At 43.4% G+C, this 17,134-nt stretch overlaps 2 protein-coding genes across 2 annotated transcripts in view; one reads left to right on the top strand and one right to left on the bottom strand.

The window, feature by feature from the left end:
• Positions 1–809: 809 nt before the first annotated feature.
• On the top strand, positions 810–11,425 carry bri3 (brain protein I3). The gene is made up of 3 exons (XM_080009240.1): positions 810–1,367; positions 4,309–4,417; positions 10,643–11,425. Exons 1-3 carry the CDS (start codon positions 1,196–1,198, stop codon positions 10,773–10,775), a joined length of 414 nt encoding a protein of 137 aa, XP_079865366.1. The 5' UTR covers positions 810–1,195; the 3' UTR covers positions 10,776–11,425.
• Positions 11,426–13,005: 1,580 nt separating this feature from the next.
• Positions 13,006–17,134, bottom strand: part of baiap2l1b (BAR/IMD domain containing adaptor protein 2 like 1b) — a 52,296-nt gene continuing 48,167 nt past the window's right edge. Inside the window, exons 13-14 of the mRNA XM_080010138.1 lie at positions 14,993–15,039; positions 13,006–13,108 (exon numbers count right to left, since the gene is read on the bottom strand). Coding sequence (XP_079866264.1) covers positions 13,036–13,108; positions 14,993–15,039 — 120 coding nt within the window. The 3' untranslated portion in view covers positions 13,006–13,035. The remainder of the gene's footprint in view (positions 13,109–14,992; positions 15,040–17,134) is intronic.

Here is a 17,134-nt window from a genome sequence, read left to right as displayed (position 1 = left end):
TCTGGGTTACTGCATACTGCGCTGTATTTCTGTTCTGTTCGGTGTTACTGTATTGCTGTGTCGTACTCTTGTATACTGTACTGTGTATCCCCACACACACTACCTCACTTCATTCACATGCACTTCACTGCACATATCTGTATATACATAATAGTCTGTCCCATATACACAACTCTTATTTCCTTTTATTTTTTTTACCCCCACTTTGTGAGTCTTATTTTGTTTTTATTATTCTATTCACTAACTACATTATGTTTTAGGAATCAGTCATTTTCAGTTAGTTGCTAGGTAGGACTTAGGTTAGTTATTATGTTCGGTTTAGTAACTATTGTGCATAATCTCCGGGTGCGTTGCAAAGACATTTCACGGCATATTATGTATGAAAGTATGTACATGTATGTGACAAATAACCCTCTTGAAATGTTGAAATCTTGAATGTCAAACTTGTGTCACAAAGCAATGTTCAGCTTCTACACCATCCATAAAAGTCACCGCAGAGACCATCTAACCAGCCGGCCCCCGGAGGTCAGGGCTCCCGTCATGAAAAGACCCCCGGTGCCTGTTCTTAAAACTTTGTACCAGTGCTGAATAAATACTCATCCTCTAATCACCGTCCTTGTCTCCCCAGTCCAGCCGCCCAGTCCGCGCTGAAATGGCTCCACCACGAGTCGAGGATTCGCCGGCCCACCACGCGTCTTTCGCCGGAGTGACTCCAGACGCCCGAGTCGTTGGAAAGAGCCGTTCGCGCCGAACGTTCCGTCCTCGCGCCCGGCGGCAGCGGTCACATGCTTCCTCTCCCGTGACGGGATCGGGGCGGAGGGAGGGCAGCGCTCCCAGGCTCCCGGGCTCCCGTGATGACGGATCGGCGCGTCTGGGCTGTGAAGCACCGACCACACGGAGGACGTGCGCTCCAACCGACCGCCGCGACGACCCGCCGCCTGTAGATCTGTCCGCGGCTCGGGTGTGCTGGGCTCGGACTCACCCGTCGCATGGAGAGGGACGAGCTTTCCTCCACGCCGCGTCGTCGCTCTCTGCTTTTTTGTCTCCGCCCGTCGGCCAAAGTCGCGTGATTCCCCCGGGGAGCCGACGCGGAGCGGACCGAAGAGAAGCACGCACCCGACCCCCCCCCACCCCCCGGCCCGCGGCGGATCGAACCGCAAACACCCCGGAGACAGGAGTTGAACTCCCCGGAGAGATGGTGGACAGCAAGCCGCTCCTCCAGGACCGACCCCCGTCCTACAACGTCGCCCCGGGGACGTACGAGAACGGACAGTCGCAGCACAGCTATGGAGCCATCCCGGCAGCGGCCGCCGGGACCCAGGCTTTCCAGCAGCCTCCCCCGCCGTACCAGTACCAGGACGGCCCAGGCAAGTAGCTCCCAGGGTCCGGGTGCTGCGTCCAAGTCCCGTGGAACTTACTGTTAACGCCGTCCCCCCACGGGGCGGCAGGGCGCATGCCCGCCGCGGAGCGCTCAATACCGCCGTAAATATGATACTTGATATGATCACAAATCTGTTGTTAGTGACCAGGTGGTGAAACATTGAAAAACCCAAAACATAAACGACCGGGGAGGAGGATCCAATTGTTGCCGCAGAATCGAAAAACAAAAAGTGTAATGGATAACTTTCCTATTTCCACCTTGAACGCAGCGTCATATAGTGACAGCGGGCCCTGTTGCTTATTATTATTATTATTATTATTAATAATAATAATAATAATTATAATAATAATAATAATTATAATAATATAAGATGACGATAAGCATCATCATTATTGTTTATTATATTATATTAATTGTTTTTATTCAGGATGCATAATGATAATAATAATAATAATAATAATCATCATTATTATTATTATAAATGATATTATTATTATTATGATTGTTATTATTCTTTTTATTTTTGTCATTATTTTTATTCGGGGTCCAGCCCGCAGGGGCCCCGCCGTGACATCATCATCATCCGAAGTTCTAAAAGTAGAACTCGCTCCCATCCAGTCACTCAGCTGCCATGACAGACACGATGCTGCGTTTAAACGAAACTGGGAAAACTGATTCGGTTGCGTTTTACAAAACCCAGAAAACTATCTTAGATCTTATTTAAACGGAATGTTTTTATTTATACGCAGTTTATTCCAGAAAAATTAAATGTAAAGGCTCATCACGGCCTGACGGAAACTCCGAAAATTGTACCAACTAAACTGGACCCCTGTATTGCTGCCCGCAGCGATATTTATTAGGGGTCCAGCGCTCAGGGCCCCTAACATGGTTGAGGTCTCGTTAGAACCGGGACGTTTCAGACGTCTTGTCGTTTGAGTTTGATCTATATCCATCTACATTTGGAGCTTAAATAGTGAAAAACGGTCTTAATTTCATTAGCTTGAGGAGGGGGTCGCTTTGTGACATTATCATTTGAATTTATATACTGTGAGTCCAAGCTTCGTCTCTCCGAAGTCGTTCCCCTCCAGCCACTTGCGAGTGCGACACCAAGACAGACAGCTTGAGCAGGCGCTGCCTTTAAAGGAAACTTGGAAAAACTAACTCATGCTGTGTTTTACAAAACACGTGACATGAACAGCCAATCGTACAGCTGAGAAACAACCATGTGACATGAACAGCCAATCGTACAGCAGAGAAACAACCATGTGACATGAACAGCCAATCGCACAGCAGGAGCGCCGGTGCTTCCTCCGCTCTCCGGTTGGGCAGCGCGCAACCGCAAACGTCAATTTGAACTGGAACTCACCCTCCTCCCAACCATTAATTATTATTACGATTATTGTTGTTATATTTATTTTAATTATTATTATATTTATTATTATTATTATTACTACTATGATTTTTATTATTATTATTATTATTATTATTATTATTATTATAAAGCATCCTGAAGGCCATCCGCTTGGAGTGCCTCACAGTTCTCCACCTCCTTCACCCTGCAGGAGATAAGAGTAGTGCTAGTTTCCAAGACACTTGTTACTCCTCCGTCTAAAAGTAGGACCAAATGTGCGTCACTTTAAAGGACTTTTTCTTGGGGGTGTTTTGGACCCACTTCCTGCTTGGTAAGGGCCCTTGGGCTGGAGCCGAAACCGAAAGTGTTCAAATTCTTGTAGCTCCACTGAGTCATACATGAAAACAATACTGTGCACAGTTGAATACATGGAAAGGAAGTTCACAGGGTTTAACCAGGAACTTTTCAGCGTTAAAACCAAAAACAACAATTAAAAAGTCTCTCCCACTATAGTGTTGTTGACACTCTCTTACGCCAGCTTCACTACAAGGAATACGCAACAAATTGTTTCATGCATTGGACATACAAGGCCCGCTGAAGACGCCTTTCTCTCATATCAAACATGCTTCATGTAGGTCCTGGTGTTCAGATGTTTGTGTTTGGGAATTTTATTTCAGCCAAAAATAGTACCTGGTGATTGTACATTCCGACCATGGGGTGTTCCAGTTGAAAGCCCAGTGCTGCATTCACCAGATGTTATTGATGTGACGTTAATAGTTGTTTTTTAACCCATTGAATGCCTCAAGTTCTAAAGGCCTTAAAATAACCTTTTTTAATTGTCTTTAAGATAAATGGCTCGCCCATGCCTTTCAGCAGTGTAATTATTATTATTGTTATTATTATTAGTAGTAGTAGTAGTAGTATTAGTAGTAGCATTATTATTATTATTATTATACATAGAATTATTTGTTTTAGTCTTAATTCAAGCCGGGCTCAGTATTCAACTTTCCAGCTCAACAGGTTTTGCATAAATGATCATATTTATTGACCCTGTTCACAGAAACCTCCAGCCTTGATTTCTCCGAAGCTGTTAAAGCAGCGACAACACATTGCTGCTTGTTTCCTCACATTCAATGAGAACTGTAGACTCCTGTTGTAAATGAGTGGAACTGAGTGAAACAGAGGCCCAGTGTTGCCGGGGCCCTTTAAATAGACTGTGAATAGAATAGTGTCCCCGGGTGACATTTAGAAAACCATAAACATCGATTATGTACTTTAAACCCCGGTACGTGATGTTGTGTACTTACCGCTTGGTCATAAAAAATAAACTTTTTTAGAAAAATCCATTTTAACAATAAGATGTTCATGACACATTGACTAAATGCACATAATTCACATTTTATTCCGCTTCCAATTCCCCTTAAGTTTGGATGGAAACGTGAGTTCTCCAATCAGTGATCATAATAGTGATCAGGAGCTTTATTTGATTTGATGATTGTGGTGGCTCTAAATAAGTGAATGCAAGTTTTGGTCATTTGGGTGCTAATGGTGTTGATCTTGTGTTTTTCCGCGGCAGGCTTCCCCTCGGCCATCATGGGCCCGGCCGTATCCCAGCAACCGTACAGCGGGACCTACACCATCATCCAGCCCTCTGTAGTGGTGGTGGGGGGCTGCCCGGCATGCAGGTGGGGACACGGACACACACACACACACACACACAGACACACAGACACACACACACACACACACACACACACACACACACACACACACACACACACACACACACACACACACACACACACACACACACACACATACATCTAAAGTACAGCACACACTTTCATTGGTATTTGGTCATGTTAGTTTGGAATATCTACAAGTTTGTTCAATGATGCAAAGATGCGAAGCTGCGACGCCGCAGGAACCTGGGTTTCCTCCTCGCTGCTCTGATCAGGACGTGGACGTTAGGCCCCGGCGGCGTGGAAGGGAACAGCTCTGTTGGTGAAATCAGTCCAAATGTTTTCAGCAGGATTCAATCAGATCCGGCAACAGAATGTGTGTATTGGGCCAAGTAAAACTTCATGGACACCACATCAGTTGTGGTGTAGTTTGGCGCGTTGTAGTCGACAAACGAGTATCTTTAACAAACAAAAAGATAATAATACATTTAATTTAAATACAATTTATACAGAATATACAAAATGTTCTCTATGCACCAGATAAAGAAACATCACCAGAAAAGGCGTGGCAGGGGCTAAATGGACACACACACACAAATATATATATATATATATATTTTTTTTTAATGACCCAATTTAATTTCCTCCCATCTCGATCTCCCAGGGTCTGTTTTTGGAGCAGATCTCTCACTAGAATCATCGACTTAAAATATTAGAACATAGACATTGTCGTCTATCGATCCATCTATCTGTCTGTCTTTTTTATCCGTCTGTCTGTCTGGTCTGTCTGTCTATCCATCTATCTGTCTGGTCTGTCTGTCTATCTGTCTGTCTATCCGTCTTTCTGTCTATCCATCTATTAGAACATAGACATTGTCGTCTATCTGTCTTTCTATCCATCTGTCTGTCTTTTTTATCTGTCTATCTATCTGTCTGTCTGTCTATCCGTCTGTCTGTCTGTCTGTCTGTCTATCTATCTTTCTATCCATCTATCTGTCTCTTTTTTATCCATCTATCTGTCTATCTATCTATCCATCTATCTGTCTATCTGTCTGTCGGTCTGTCTGTCTATATCATCATTTTCAATAAGTATTGCATACATACACAAGGTTTGGAGGCAGCGGCTCTGACCTCTGGCTCCATGTGATGGAGCGTGTCAGTCTCATGCTGCGTCTGTGACTAAAGTTCTGTCGAGAGCAACGTTTTTTTTTTTTTTTTTTCTTTGTTTGTTTGTTTTTCACAGCACTTCTGCTTTACTGCAACAGTCCAGGAGTGGGAAGAGTAAAGAGGAAAGGGAAGTAACGAGGGCTAGAAAGGCTCCAGGTCCCATGTTATTGGGGTTGTATTTAGATGGAAGGAAGGAAGGAAGGAAGGAAGGATGGAAGGAAGGATGGAAGGAAGGATGGATGGATATTTCATTCATCCTCGGAGGGAAATTTCCGTGTTACTGCAGCTCACATAGAAAAATAGGCACAAATAATACAAATATGAAAATATACAATAAAACCTGACACTTGAATGTGCACAACCTAATGATTAACAACAAATATTACCTAAGAAATATAAAAAAAAGGGAAACGTGGTCATATGCATCATATGCATATAACTACTGAAATAACCCAAACAGTGAAGCAGAAAGATAATAAATAATTTAGTAATGTCCAGTCAACCTAATGATAAACACTAAATATCGGCTAAATAAAATTGACAAAACAGTAGAAAAATAAATCAAAAAATGTAAACATGTAAAGGAAGGAAAAGTTCACCGGCGCAAAACAGACAAACGTCCTCTGAATTTTTTTTTCTATCTCACATTTTCATTTTTTTGGAACTGGGTTTCTTGGTAGTTTCACTGAGTCATCGCTCCGTCACGGAGTCAGATGACCGCGGCCGGAACATGTGACCACATGAAGATAAAGGGTCAAACGTCACCTCGGCCGTGATCAAATACTGTGTAACTGTAAAACTCAAGGTTTCCTCATTTATTTATTTTATTTTATTTTTTTTCAAACCAAAAAATACACAAAGAGGAAGTTACTGAATAACTCGACTCAGTAAATCATCCAAGTGATTTGCATTTTTTTGTTGCTGTCTCGAGTGGTTAGTAACATGCCTCCGGCTTTCATGTGTATAATATGGATTGCAATATTATTATTTGCAGTGTTAATTCCGATATCGACCTAGTTTGAGTCTTCCCGGTCACATGACAAAAAAAGCTATTGAACTTTCACATTTTCAAAAATAGAAATTAAAAGGACAGAATTTCTATTTTGGAATTGAAAGGCGATGCAGGACGTAGACCAGGTCCTTAAATTATACAGACCTAGTTGGAGGGTTCTTAGTCAAATTATGAATCAGCGATTTAACTTTCAAATGTTGAAAAATGTTCTAAAACAAAACCACGGCTCCAATCAAAATGTGCTCCACCCACTCGGTTGACTCTCTTCTCACGTTGTGTTTTGGTGACGTGGCTTGGACCCGACAGACTTGCCGGAGACTCCTCCCGGTGAAAGATGTTGTCATGTGCGACGCCCTGTCACCGATCAGTCACGACGCGTGAAACCACAACGACTGCAACGTTCCCCGTCACAAGACAGAGAGTCCTGTAGTGTGAACCGCGCAGCGATCTGAGCACTAAGGAAGTCCTGTGGCGCGTCCGTGGCGCGACAACACGTGATGAGTAACATGCCTCTGGAGCCTGGAGTTAAAACAGATTATAATATTACAATCAGCAATATTAATACAGAGTTGTAGTACTTTCTCTTTACTATGAAACATAGAAAATACATTTTACTGGAATCATATTGGTCTCAAGACTGCTTGGGCTGGGCTGAACGATTTGGGGAAATAATCAAATTGTTTTTTTTATATAATACCAATATATCAATTGGGATTTAATATGCAATTTTAAGTACCTCATCCTCTGTATTATTCACTGAACACAAGCAATAAACCTTTCTACAGTATGACCACCACTGGATACAGTCAACATATAAACTTCTCTTTCTGTCGGCCACGCCCCAAGTGTGACGATGAGAACATATCTTTAACTATTGAATTGTAAAACGATAAACCTTCAATCACAGTAGAATGTTGACGGATTGGTTGAACTTCGAGCTTTGCAATTGTTCGAATCTGAAAGTTTACATTCGAAAAACATGCAGTGTTTCAGCGCAAATGTATTATTTCTTATAAAAATATTGCGTGCGACGCGTCCACGCGGCGCCTATGGGAGGAGCCGGCCCTGCACTGCCCTACTAAGCTGTGTAAAAAATCTGACCAACTCAGCTGTCTTTGCGACTTGAAAATTGCGTCCTATTAAATTGCGATATCGGTCTGATTTGATTAATCCATAAGCCCTACACAAGACTGCAAGAAAACATGTTAAATATGTGTGAGAACAGCGCGAACACTCAGTCAAAATACGCAGCTGATGTCATGAGAGGAGAGAAGCGCTCGTGCAAGGGTTCAGAGGGAGCGACTCCTTTTTTTCCACTGTGAAGTGCCCACGGGTTGATGTTATTCAGTGCAGTTTGATGTATCTGTGCTGATAGTCTGTGCTAATCTTGGGCCATTTAATCCTCTGCAAAGCAGTTTATGGAATACTGGAAACTCACACCAAAGTGTTTAAAAAAACAAAAAAAAAAACAACCCTGGTTTTCTGCTTCCTGCTTCGTTTCCTGGTACATTAAACCTTCAGATCGGCAGCAGGGCACAGCAGCACTTCAGCTTCATATTTACTTAACCCAGCAGAGATAAATCCTGGCGTCCGTACGGCCACCTAACCCCTTTTTAACTGAATTCATCCTGTGCATATTATTGCGTTTTGTATGTTTTTATATAGTTGGCATTTTTTTTTATCATATTTTATAATTATTTTATTTGATTATTTTGAGAATTTGTGAATTTTTCCTTTTGTTTCTACATATATATATATATATATATATATATATATATTTGACTTTTGCTGTTTAAATGCTAATTGTACACCAATCTCGTCATATTCGTTGCATATGAAAATGTTCTTTTCTATTGTTAACGTTTTCCTGAGTAGTTTTTATTTATATTTTTTTTACTTTTATTTATTTATTTATTTTCTTAACTCGTTCCTCGGAATAGATCTGGGTTGATTCCAGATGCCATGTGGTCTGCAGCTTCCTGTCTCTGTTCTCGTTTCGCCGTCTTTGTGCGACTGGTTTTGTCGAACGAGGCTCCGCTGGAAAGGAGCCTCGTGAGGACGGAAAAGCTTTCCTCAGATGGTCAGATAACCAGCCCCGTCACGCCCTGCACGCCTGTTGGGGGGGAACGGTCTTCCCGCGCTGCAGATTCAGGAGGCCCAGGCGCCCGGCGTCCGTTGACGCTAAGGCCACATTACGATGATCAGGGCCCGATTTGGCAAAGATTTTCGGGCTGAATCCAGGGTGGTCCGGGAGGGTCCGGGGTGGAACCATAGTGTGTGTGTGTGTGTGTGTGTGTGTGTGTGTGTGTATGTGTATGTGTATGCGTGTGCGCGCGCGTCTCAGTACGATCCCAATCCGAGTCTTTCCAAAATCCTTTGGCGTGCGTGAGTCAAAGCCTCCGATCGCAGGGGGAACTTTGAACAGCCGGTGAGACGGCGAAGCCAAAGAAAGCGGCAAAGCGAGCAAGAGTGGACTTGTGAAATGGTGGAGCCGCTCGTGTAGCGGCGCGGGCCCACGAGGGTCCGCTCAGCGCTGCCAGTTCGCCGGACAGACGTCGGCGGGAGTGAGTGGCACGGCGGCCATGTTTGTTTTGGTGTCGGGGACAGCGTGAGGAATGTCGCCGCTCCGGTGTCGTCTGCACGTCTAGGCGTGGGAACAGCTCGCGTCGCCGGTATGCTGTCCGTGCGCTCTCCGTCTTTAGACTTGCGCTCCTCCAAGACGGCGGTGGTCGTGTGCGGGCGCAGAGGAGGCCGAGTGCCTGCAGATGTCGGGTTAGGGTTAGGAGTGTGCGGCGATATGTCCTTTTTGTTGTCGTTTACCACCAGTAACGCGACCGGGCACCTTCCGCTTCCTGCCGCTGTGCAGGCCGCACTGCTGTCTGCCTACATTATTATTATTATTTTTTTTTTTGTTTTTAAATTTCAATTTTTCAGTTTGAGCTCGATATAATATCCCCGTGAGGGAAGTCGGTCCTCGGCGTGTGACCCGTCCTCCTCGCCCACGTGTCGTATCATCAAGTCTTATCTCATGACAGATGCACTTGTTGTAAGTCACTTTCAAGTTACTTAGAGTGTCTTTTCAAGGGGACCTGTTATGCTCCTTCCTACACAAGTTAATACCGGTCTTTGAAGTTTTTTGTTGAAGGCACCACTCAGATTGTGCATTCTAGCCATTGTAACATGCCTCTAAATCCACCGTCTGAAAGGGGGGCTGTTTCAGCGGGAGGAGCCACCCTGCTGAGGGCACCGGGTCTGTGAGCCAATGGGGTTTGAGCTTGAGGGGGAGTTTGAGGGGGCAGGGGGCCCAGGGGGTGGAGCGGGTCCGGCTGGTCATCGGAAGGTTGCCGGTTCGATCCCCGGCTCCTCCTGGTAGCGGGCTGATGTGTCCTTGAGCAAGACACTTAACCCCCTAACTGATCCCCGGGCGTCGCCTCATGGCAGCCACTGCTCCTGTAGCTACGTCACTGACTAGGATGGTGAAATGCAGAGAAATGCATTTCGTTGCCTCAGTGCAATGACGCTGAGTTGGATCTAGATGCCAGTTGCCGAACTTCACCCATGTGAGATCTACGCAGCCTCATTCCAAAGTTTGTTCCCACTTTCGCCGCCATGTTCCGGGCTTGAGACGCGGACGCCGCACCCCGACAACGCAGGCGGGGATTTGTTTCATGGAAAATGTCGGGGGGGGGGGGTAATGAATAAACACCTCTACAATAAAAACACTGTTTTTATTGGTTTTGTTTGGAGGAAACGCACGGCGGATGGGAGTGTGCAGACGACTATATAAGGAAATCCGCGACCCGCTGACGTCAGCTCGTACAGAAAGTAGAGAAAATCCTTTGGAGACGGTGCGTTCAGAGCGGTGTGAATCCTGAGCGTTTTGTTCACAGCCATGACTCTGTCGTTAGTTTACCTCATTATTAGACACCTTGGCCAGGCCCGATGCGAACATCCCACATTCCAACATTATGTATATGACGGAACATAAGGGAAAGCACAACAGGTCCCCTTTAATGATGCAACCAGTCACGCCTTCTCTCCCTCCTCAGGGTGGGGGTGCTGGAGGACGACTTCACCTGCCTGGGGATCCTCTGCGCCATCTTCTTCTTCCCGCTGGGAATCCTCTTCTGCTTCGCCCTGCGCCAGCGGCGCTGCCCCAACTGCGGCACCACCTTCGGTTAGACGGACCAAACTGCAGCGGGACCCTCACGCACGCACACTTGCAAACACACACACACACACACACACACACACACACACACACAGACACACACACAGATAATACATTCATTACATTTGTTCATTACACGTCATGTTTTTCTTAACGATTGCACTTATTTTGCCATTATTGTTATACAAGCATCGCAAATGAAAAAAGATGTTGCCATGAACTATAGCCAGCCATGATTTTCTTAAATTTTTATTTCCCCCTCTCTTTGTGCAGCGCCCATGAGAACTTTTTTTCTTTGTTTATAAATGTAAAGATCGGCCTGATGAGTCGAAGTCGATGGGACTATTGATGGCTTTGCCGGTGCCTTCATTAGGAACCCCGTCGATCCGTGAGTCTCGTGTCGCTGTGTTTCTCGGCGCTCAGCTCAAACAAGTTATATTCATCTTGTTTTTGTCAAATTAAACATAAATGCGGCACAAAGTGATGCGTGCCAAATGATATTGTATGGTGTATTGTATTTTTCATCATACGTAAGTGTATTATTATTTTTTTCTGCTTAGAGGTAGGATTTCTCTGTTATTTTTTAAGCTTGGCGGCGTCCATTTGAATCACACATGAAATGGCTTTGTCAGATTTATTTTTAAAAATATTTTTAATCTTTTCTCCTGCGTGGTTCTGTCATTTACCAGCAGCAGCAGCAGCACGAAGAGACTTTTTCAAACCTTTTTTGACGCAAAACACGGAGGCTGTCCTGGATTTGAGGAAACAAAAAGGACTTTTGCAGAGACGGTCTCATCTTCTAGATATTTGGTGATATTATTTTCTCCCCGGGCCATTGAACTGACCGTTTATTAGACTTCTCTGGTTTCTGTTGAGAAAAAACTTTTTTTTTTGTTTTGTTTGTTTATCCCGGGGCTGTCTGCAGACATCAGGAAAATAAATAAAGTCTGCAGGAAACGCCTCCATCACGCATTCTGGACATTTACCTAAAAAAAAAACAACAAAGACAAAACGACAGACAAACAGCATGCAGAGGAATAAGACATTTAATAGGAAAGAATTTATAAGATTTATAATCTGAATTTTACATATACGTAAAAGATAGGATTTATTATCTGAATGATGTTACTGAGTTTCGGCCGCTCCTCCTTCCAGACCAGACAATCAGAATGTTTATCTCAGTTTATCTCCTCTCTTCGTCTTCCATCAGAGCCGTGTGGACGAGCCGGCATTTGGATTTTCTTCTTTAAAAGAAATAATACAACAATGAACTATTTGCACGCTGTACTGGTCCATGCTCCTACTTTTTATAATAATGAATAAATAAAAGAGTATTGTAAATTAAAGGGTGTCCTGCTTAAGTGTATTTATTATCGAGTTATTTTGTGTTTTTTTGCGCTGCGGGATTTAAAACAAGAACCATCGCTTGAGGAAATAAACCTTTATTTTTCATACGGCATCTTTTTTTATTCGGACGTAATGAGGAGTGTTTAGAGTCCAATTGAACCAGTTCAACACTTTCAGGCTGTTAAAAATGTACTTTTTAGAATTATTCCAGCAAAAAGATTTCAGATCTTTGTGTTTCTCTTATTTCTTTATGTATGTGGCAATATGTTTATTTTTTCCCCTGAACTCATTAATATTACAGTAAATATGTTTTAAGGCAGAAACCCCCGCTCCAAATTGACGATCAACAACATTAATATGAACTAATCTGTTTTACCATGTATTTACATTTATGACATTTGCATTTTCCTATTCTCTATTCACTCCGCACTGCATCATTATCATACATATATCTATGTACTGTAATATGTATCTTATATATATTTCTGGTGAAATGATGAGTTCCATATTTTACATTTGACTGTTCTGTGGCAAGTCACCAAATATCATAAATTACAATTAAACACAATAAAATAAAATATTCCTTTCTTTCCTCTCTGGAAAGTTTTTGTTTTCCGTTTCTGTCTTTTTTCCCCAGCGTCGCAAGAACGTACGGTGTGTGGTCGACATCGCCACGGGCAACAAAGGAAAAAAAACTCAGAAAAAGAAAAAATATATATTTATGTATTTGTTTTCATATGAGAGCTTTCTGCTCCATCAATAAAACTGAAAGCCAGCGTCCTTCCAGGTGAACGTTTGCAGCAACGGTTGGGGAGCCGGGCCCCAGGCTGGGCTGAGGGTCTCCTGGAGGCTCCTTCCCAGTCGCAGGTCCGTTCCCGGGGAAGCTGGATGCTGGTTGCCCGGGGCGACAGCGGGCGTGGCCTCTCAGATGACGGGCGCCGAGCGGTCGTTGGTGAGGGTCGGACGTAACCTGACTGTAGCGAACGGGTTCCCTCCCCTGGGGAGAGAGGAGATGAGATAAAGATCAAATATAAGATGAGATAAAGATCTGATAAAGATGTGATAAAAATGAGATAAAGATGAGACTTGATGGATCACAGGGGAAATTGGGGCGAATTGACAGAACAGTGCAAGAAAAACTCAGTAAAATATGTACACATACAATTTAAAGTTAACATGTACAAGTATGTACAAATATATCATGATATCAAGTTAGTGATAAGTGGTAATGAAATGCTGTAGTATGATAAGCTTGTAAAATATATTGTATATATTATATTATATATAATCATATTGTAAGCTATATCCATCAATATAATGGTCAAATAAGGTAATGTAACACTTTTATTTATTAATAAAGAAATAGCCATATAGTACTGAAAATAATAATAATAATAATAATAATAATAATAATAGCTGAGGGCAGCAACACACAGGGTCCATTTTCGACACCAATTACAACTTTTTTGAGTTCCCATGTAACGCAGCATCAGTTCGTGCTGTTGCTCGTCTTAACATCAGCGTTACGACTAAAACAAGTTAAAATTTTCTGTGTTTCCTTTGAACGCAGCGCAATGATGAGATGACGCCAGCTTTCAGAGTCCTAGTGACACGCTGAATTACTAATACAAGGATGAACTTGTTGTGTGTTGTGACTTTATCCTAAAAATGAGACGGTGTCCCCGTCAGGTCCCTGTCTACTTCCTGTCAGGTCCCTGTCTACCTCCTGTCAGGACCCTGTCTACTTCCTGTCAGGACCCTGTCTACTTCCTGTAGTCCACAGAGTCCTGCCTCACGGTGTCTCTGTGGAAGGAAATCCCTCCGTGTGGAAGTTCCCAACAACACGCTTCCATTCAAACGGATTCAACACTGCATGGTCCCTCAGAGACATCTAATTAACTTTTTTTTAACTTTTGGGACTAAAATATAGAAACACGATTACGACCAGTTACTCCGCAGCTTAAAACCAACTCCTGTTTTGTACTGTTTTCCACTCCTACAGTTTGTGTTACGACTGGTTCCAATGCTGCCAAATAAGGACACAGCACTGGGTTTAATGGAACAGAATGCATTTATATTTACAAAAAGGGAAACATAATAAAGTATCAATTAAATTATTACTCCACAAACTCATCTCGCTCCACCTCCCGGGCGAAAGTTTTAGAACCTTGGCGTGTGGGCGATAACCGGATGTTCAGCTACTTCCGGGCAAATTTCATCAGTTTTTCACTAATTCCTGCTCCGTATGTGGAAATGATTTGGATGGTACTTGAACCCCCAGCTGTCAGAGACGTCCCGGTTCTAATGAGACCTCACCCGTTTCCGTAGCTGCAGCGGTTGTTCTGTTCCCGACACTCTGGGCCCGAAAAATGCCAAGGAGAATAATAATAATAAAAATCCGAACATCCCTGCGGAAGGACCCCTAATAGTGGCAATAGTACAAATGGAATTATTATTAATATTATTATTCTTATTATTATTCCTATTATTATTATTATTATTGTTATTATTAATAATAATCGTAATAATCATAATTATAATACTATTAATAACAAAAATATACTAATCATGACAATAAAAATAAGGCTATACTAATCATAATAATAATAATAATAATATTAATAATAATAATAATCATTATCATCATCATGACAATATGTAATGATGGTGCTACTACTGCTACGAATATATAATTTTAACTGCAAAAATAAAAAGTTCCGTCACCTGAAGGGGGCGCTAAAGAGCTAAAGAGCTAACTATAATGACAACACGCTCTCTTTAGTGTGTGTGTGTGTGTGTGTGTGTGTGTGTGTCCAGCTGTATTTCACAGCCTGATCAGACAGGGTAATGTGTATTTTATCCACATGGACAGAGAACTCACGTGAGGAAAGGAGGAGGAGGGCGAGGAACGCCGTTGGGCTGGGTCACCTGCGTGGGAAAAACAAACAACCAAACCAAATCAATTCATCCATAAAAACACAAATCAAGCTTCAGTCAAAGAGTCACAAGGTCCCTGCTGCTCCCACAGGAGGGAAGGACCTGGAACATGAACCACTGCAGGGTGGAAGACCTGCTGGGTGGATGGATGGACGGATGGATAGATGGACGGATGGATGGATGGATGGATGGACGGATAGACGGATGGACGGATGGACGGAAAGATGGACGGATGGATGGATGGATGGATGGACGGATGGATGGATGGATGGATGGACGGATAGACGGATGGACGGATGGATGGAAAGATGGACAGATGGATGGATGGATGGACGGATGGATGGATGGACAGATGGATGGAAAGATGGACGGATGGACGGAAAGATGGACGGATGGATGGACGGATGGATGGATGGATGGATGGATAGACGGATGGATGGACGGACGGATGGATGGACAGATGGATGGATAGATGGACGGATGGATGGATGGATGGATAGACGGATGGATGGATGGACAGACGGATGGACGGATGGATGGATGGACAAGTAGATGCCTGGATGGACGGATGGATGGGTGAATGTATGGATGGATGCCTGGATGGATGCTTGGATGAATGGGTGAATGGATGGGTGAATGGATGGACGGATGGATGGATGGATGGATGGATGGGTGGGTGGGTGGATGCCTGGATGGATGAATGGATGGGTGGGTGGGTGGATGCCTGGATGGATGTTTAGATCGATGACAAATCTGTGGATGGGTGGGTGGATGGATGCCTGGATTGAGGGATGGCTGGATGGGTGGATGGGTGGATGGATGGTTGGATGGATGGATGCCTGGATGTCTGGATGTATGAGTGGGTGGCTGGATGGATGGAAGGGTGGATGGATGGATGGATGGATGGATGGATGCCTGGATGGATGGGTGGATGGATGGATGGATGAATGGATGCCTGGATGGATGGGTGGATGGGTGGATGGATACATGGAAGGAAGGGTGAATGGATGGATGGATGGGTGGATGGAGGAATAGATGGGTGGATGGTGGATGGGTGGGTGGATGGTTGGTTGGATGGATGGATTGATGGGTGGATGGATGAATGGATGGATGGATGGATGGATGGATGGATGGATGGATGGAAGGATGAATGGGTGGGTGGATAGTTGGTTGGATGGATGGATTGGTGGGTGGATGGATGCATGGATGGATGGGTGGGTGGATGGATGGGTGGATGGATGGAAGGGTGGGTGGATGGATGGAAGGATGGATGGGTGGGTGGAAGGTTGGTTGGATGGATGGATGGATGGATGGGTGGATGGATGGAAGGATGGATGGGTGGGTGGATGGTTGGTTGGATGGATGGATGGATGGATGGATGGATGTATGGATGGATGGATAGTTGGGTGGATGGGTGGAGGGTGGAGGGTGAGGCATGGGAAACACGCCGCAGGGTGACATCACGAGGTGCAGCGTTGAATCTGAACCTTGTGGAGGAACCGGTTGGATCTGGAGGCGACGCAACAAATCACTTTGAGTGGAAACGTCCTTGTGTTCTGTGTTATACATACACATAACACGTATAACACATACAGTACATATAACACAAAAAAACACATGGAACACAAATAACACATAGAACACAAATAACACATATAACACATATAACAAATATAACACATACATATGTATATAACACATACAACACATAGATATAACACATACATATAACACATAAAACACATACATATGAATATAACACAGATAACACATACATATAACACAGATAACACATAAAACACATACATATAACACAGATAACACATAAAACACATACATATAACACAGATAACACATAAAACACATACATATAACACATGTGACAAATAAAGATTCTTAATACCTTAATACCTGTATATCACATACATATGTATATAACACATATAACACAGACATATGTATATAACACATATAACACATACATATAACACATATATCACATACATATGTATATAACACATGTAACACAGACATATGTATATAACACATATAACACATACATATAACACATATATCACATACATAT

The sequence above is a fragment of the Zeus faber genome (genome assembly GCF_960531495.2).
Source record: "Zeus faber genome assembly, chromosome: 11".
Lineage (NCBI taxonomy): Eukaryota > Metazoa > Chordata > Actinopteri > Zeiformes > Zeidae > Zeus > Zeus faber.
Note: the sequence above shows the minus strand (reverse complement) of the source record. Positions and strands in the feature narration are given on the sequence as shown.

Excerpts from the sequence above, each read along its gene's own strand:
- bri3 (XM_080009240.1), top strand. The coding sequence starts at position 1,196 with ATGGTGGACAGCAAGCCGCTCCTCCAGGACCGACCCCCGTCCTACAAC. Across the intron at positions 1,368-4,308 it reads CCAGTACCAGGACGGCCCAG|GCTTCCCCTCGGCCATCATG; the intron begins GCAAGTAGCTCC and ends TTTCCGCGGCAG. Across the intron at positions 4,418-10,642 it reads GGGGGCTGCCCGGCATGCAG|GGTGGGGGTGCTGGAGGACG; the intron begins GTGGGGACACGG and ends CTCCCTCCTCAG.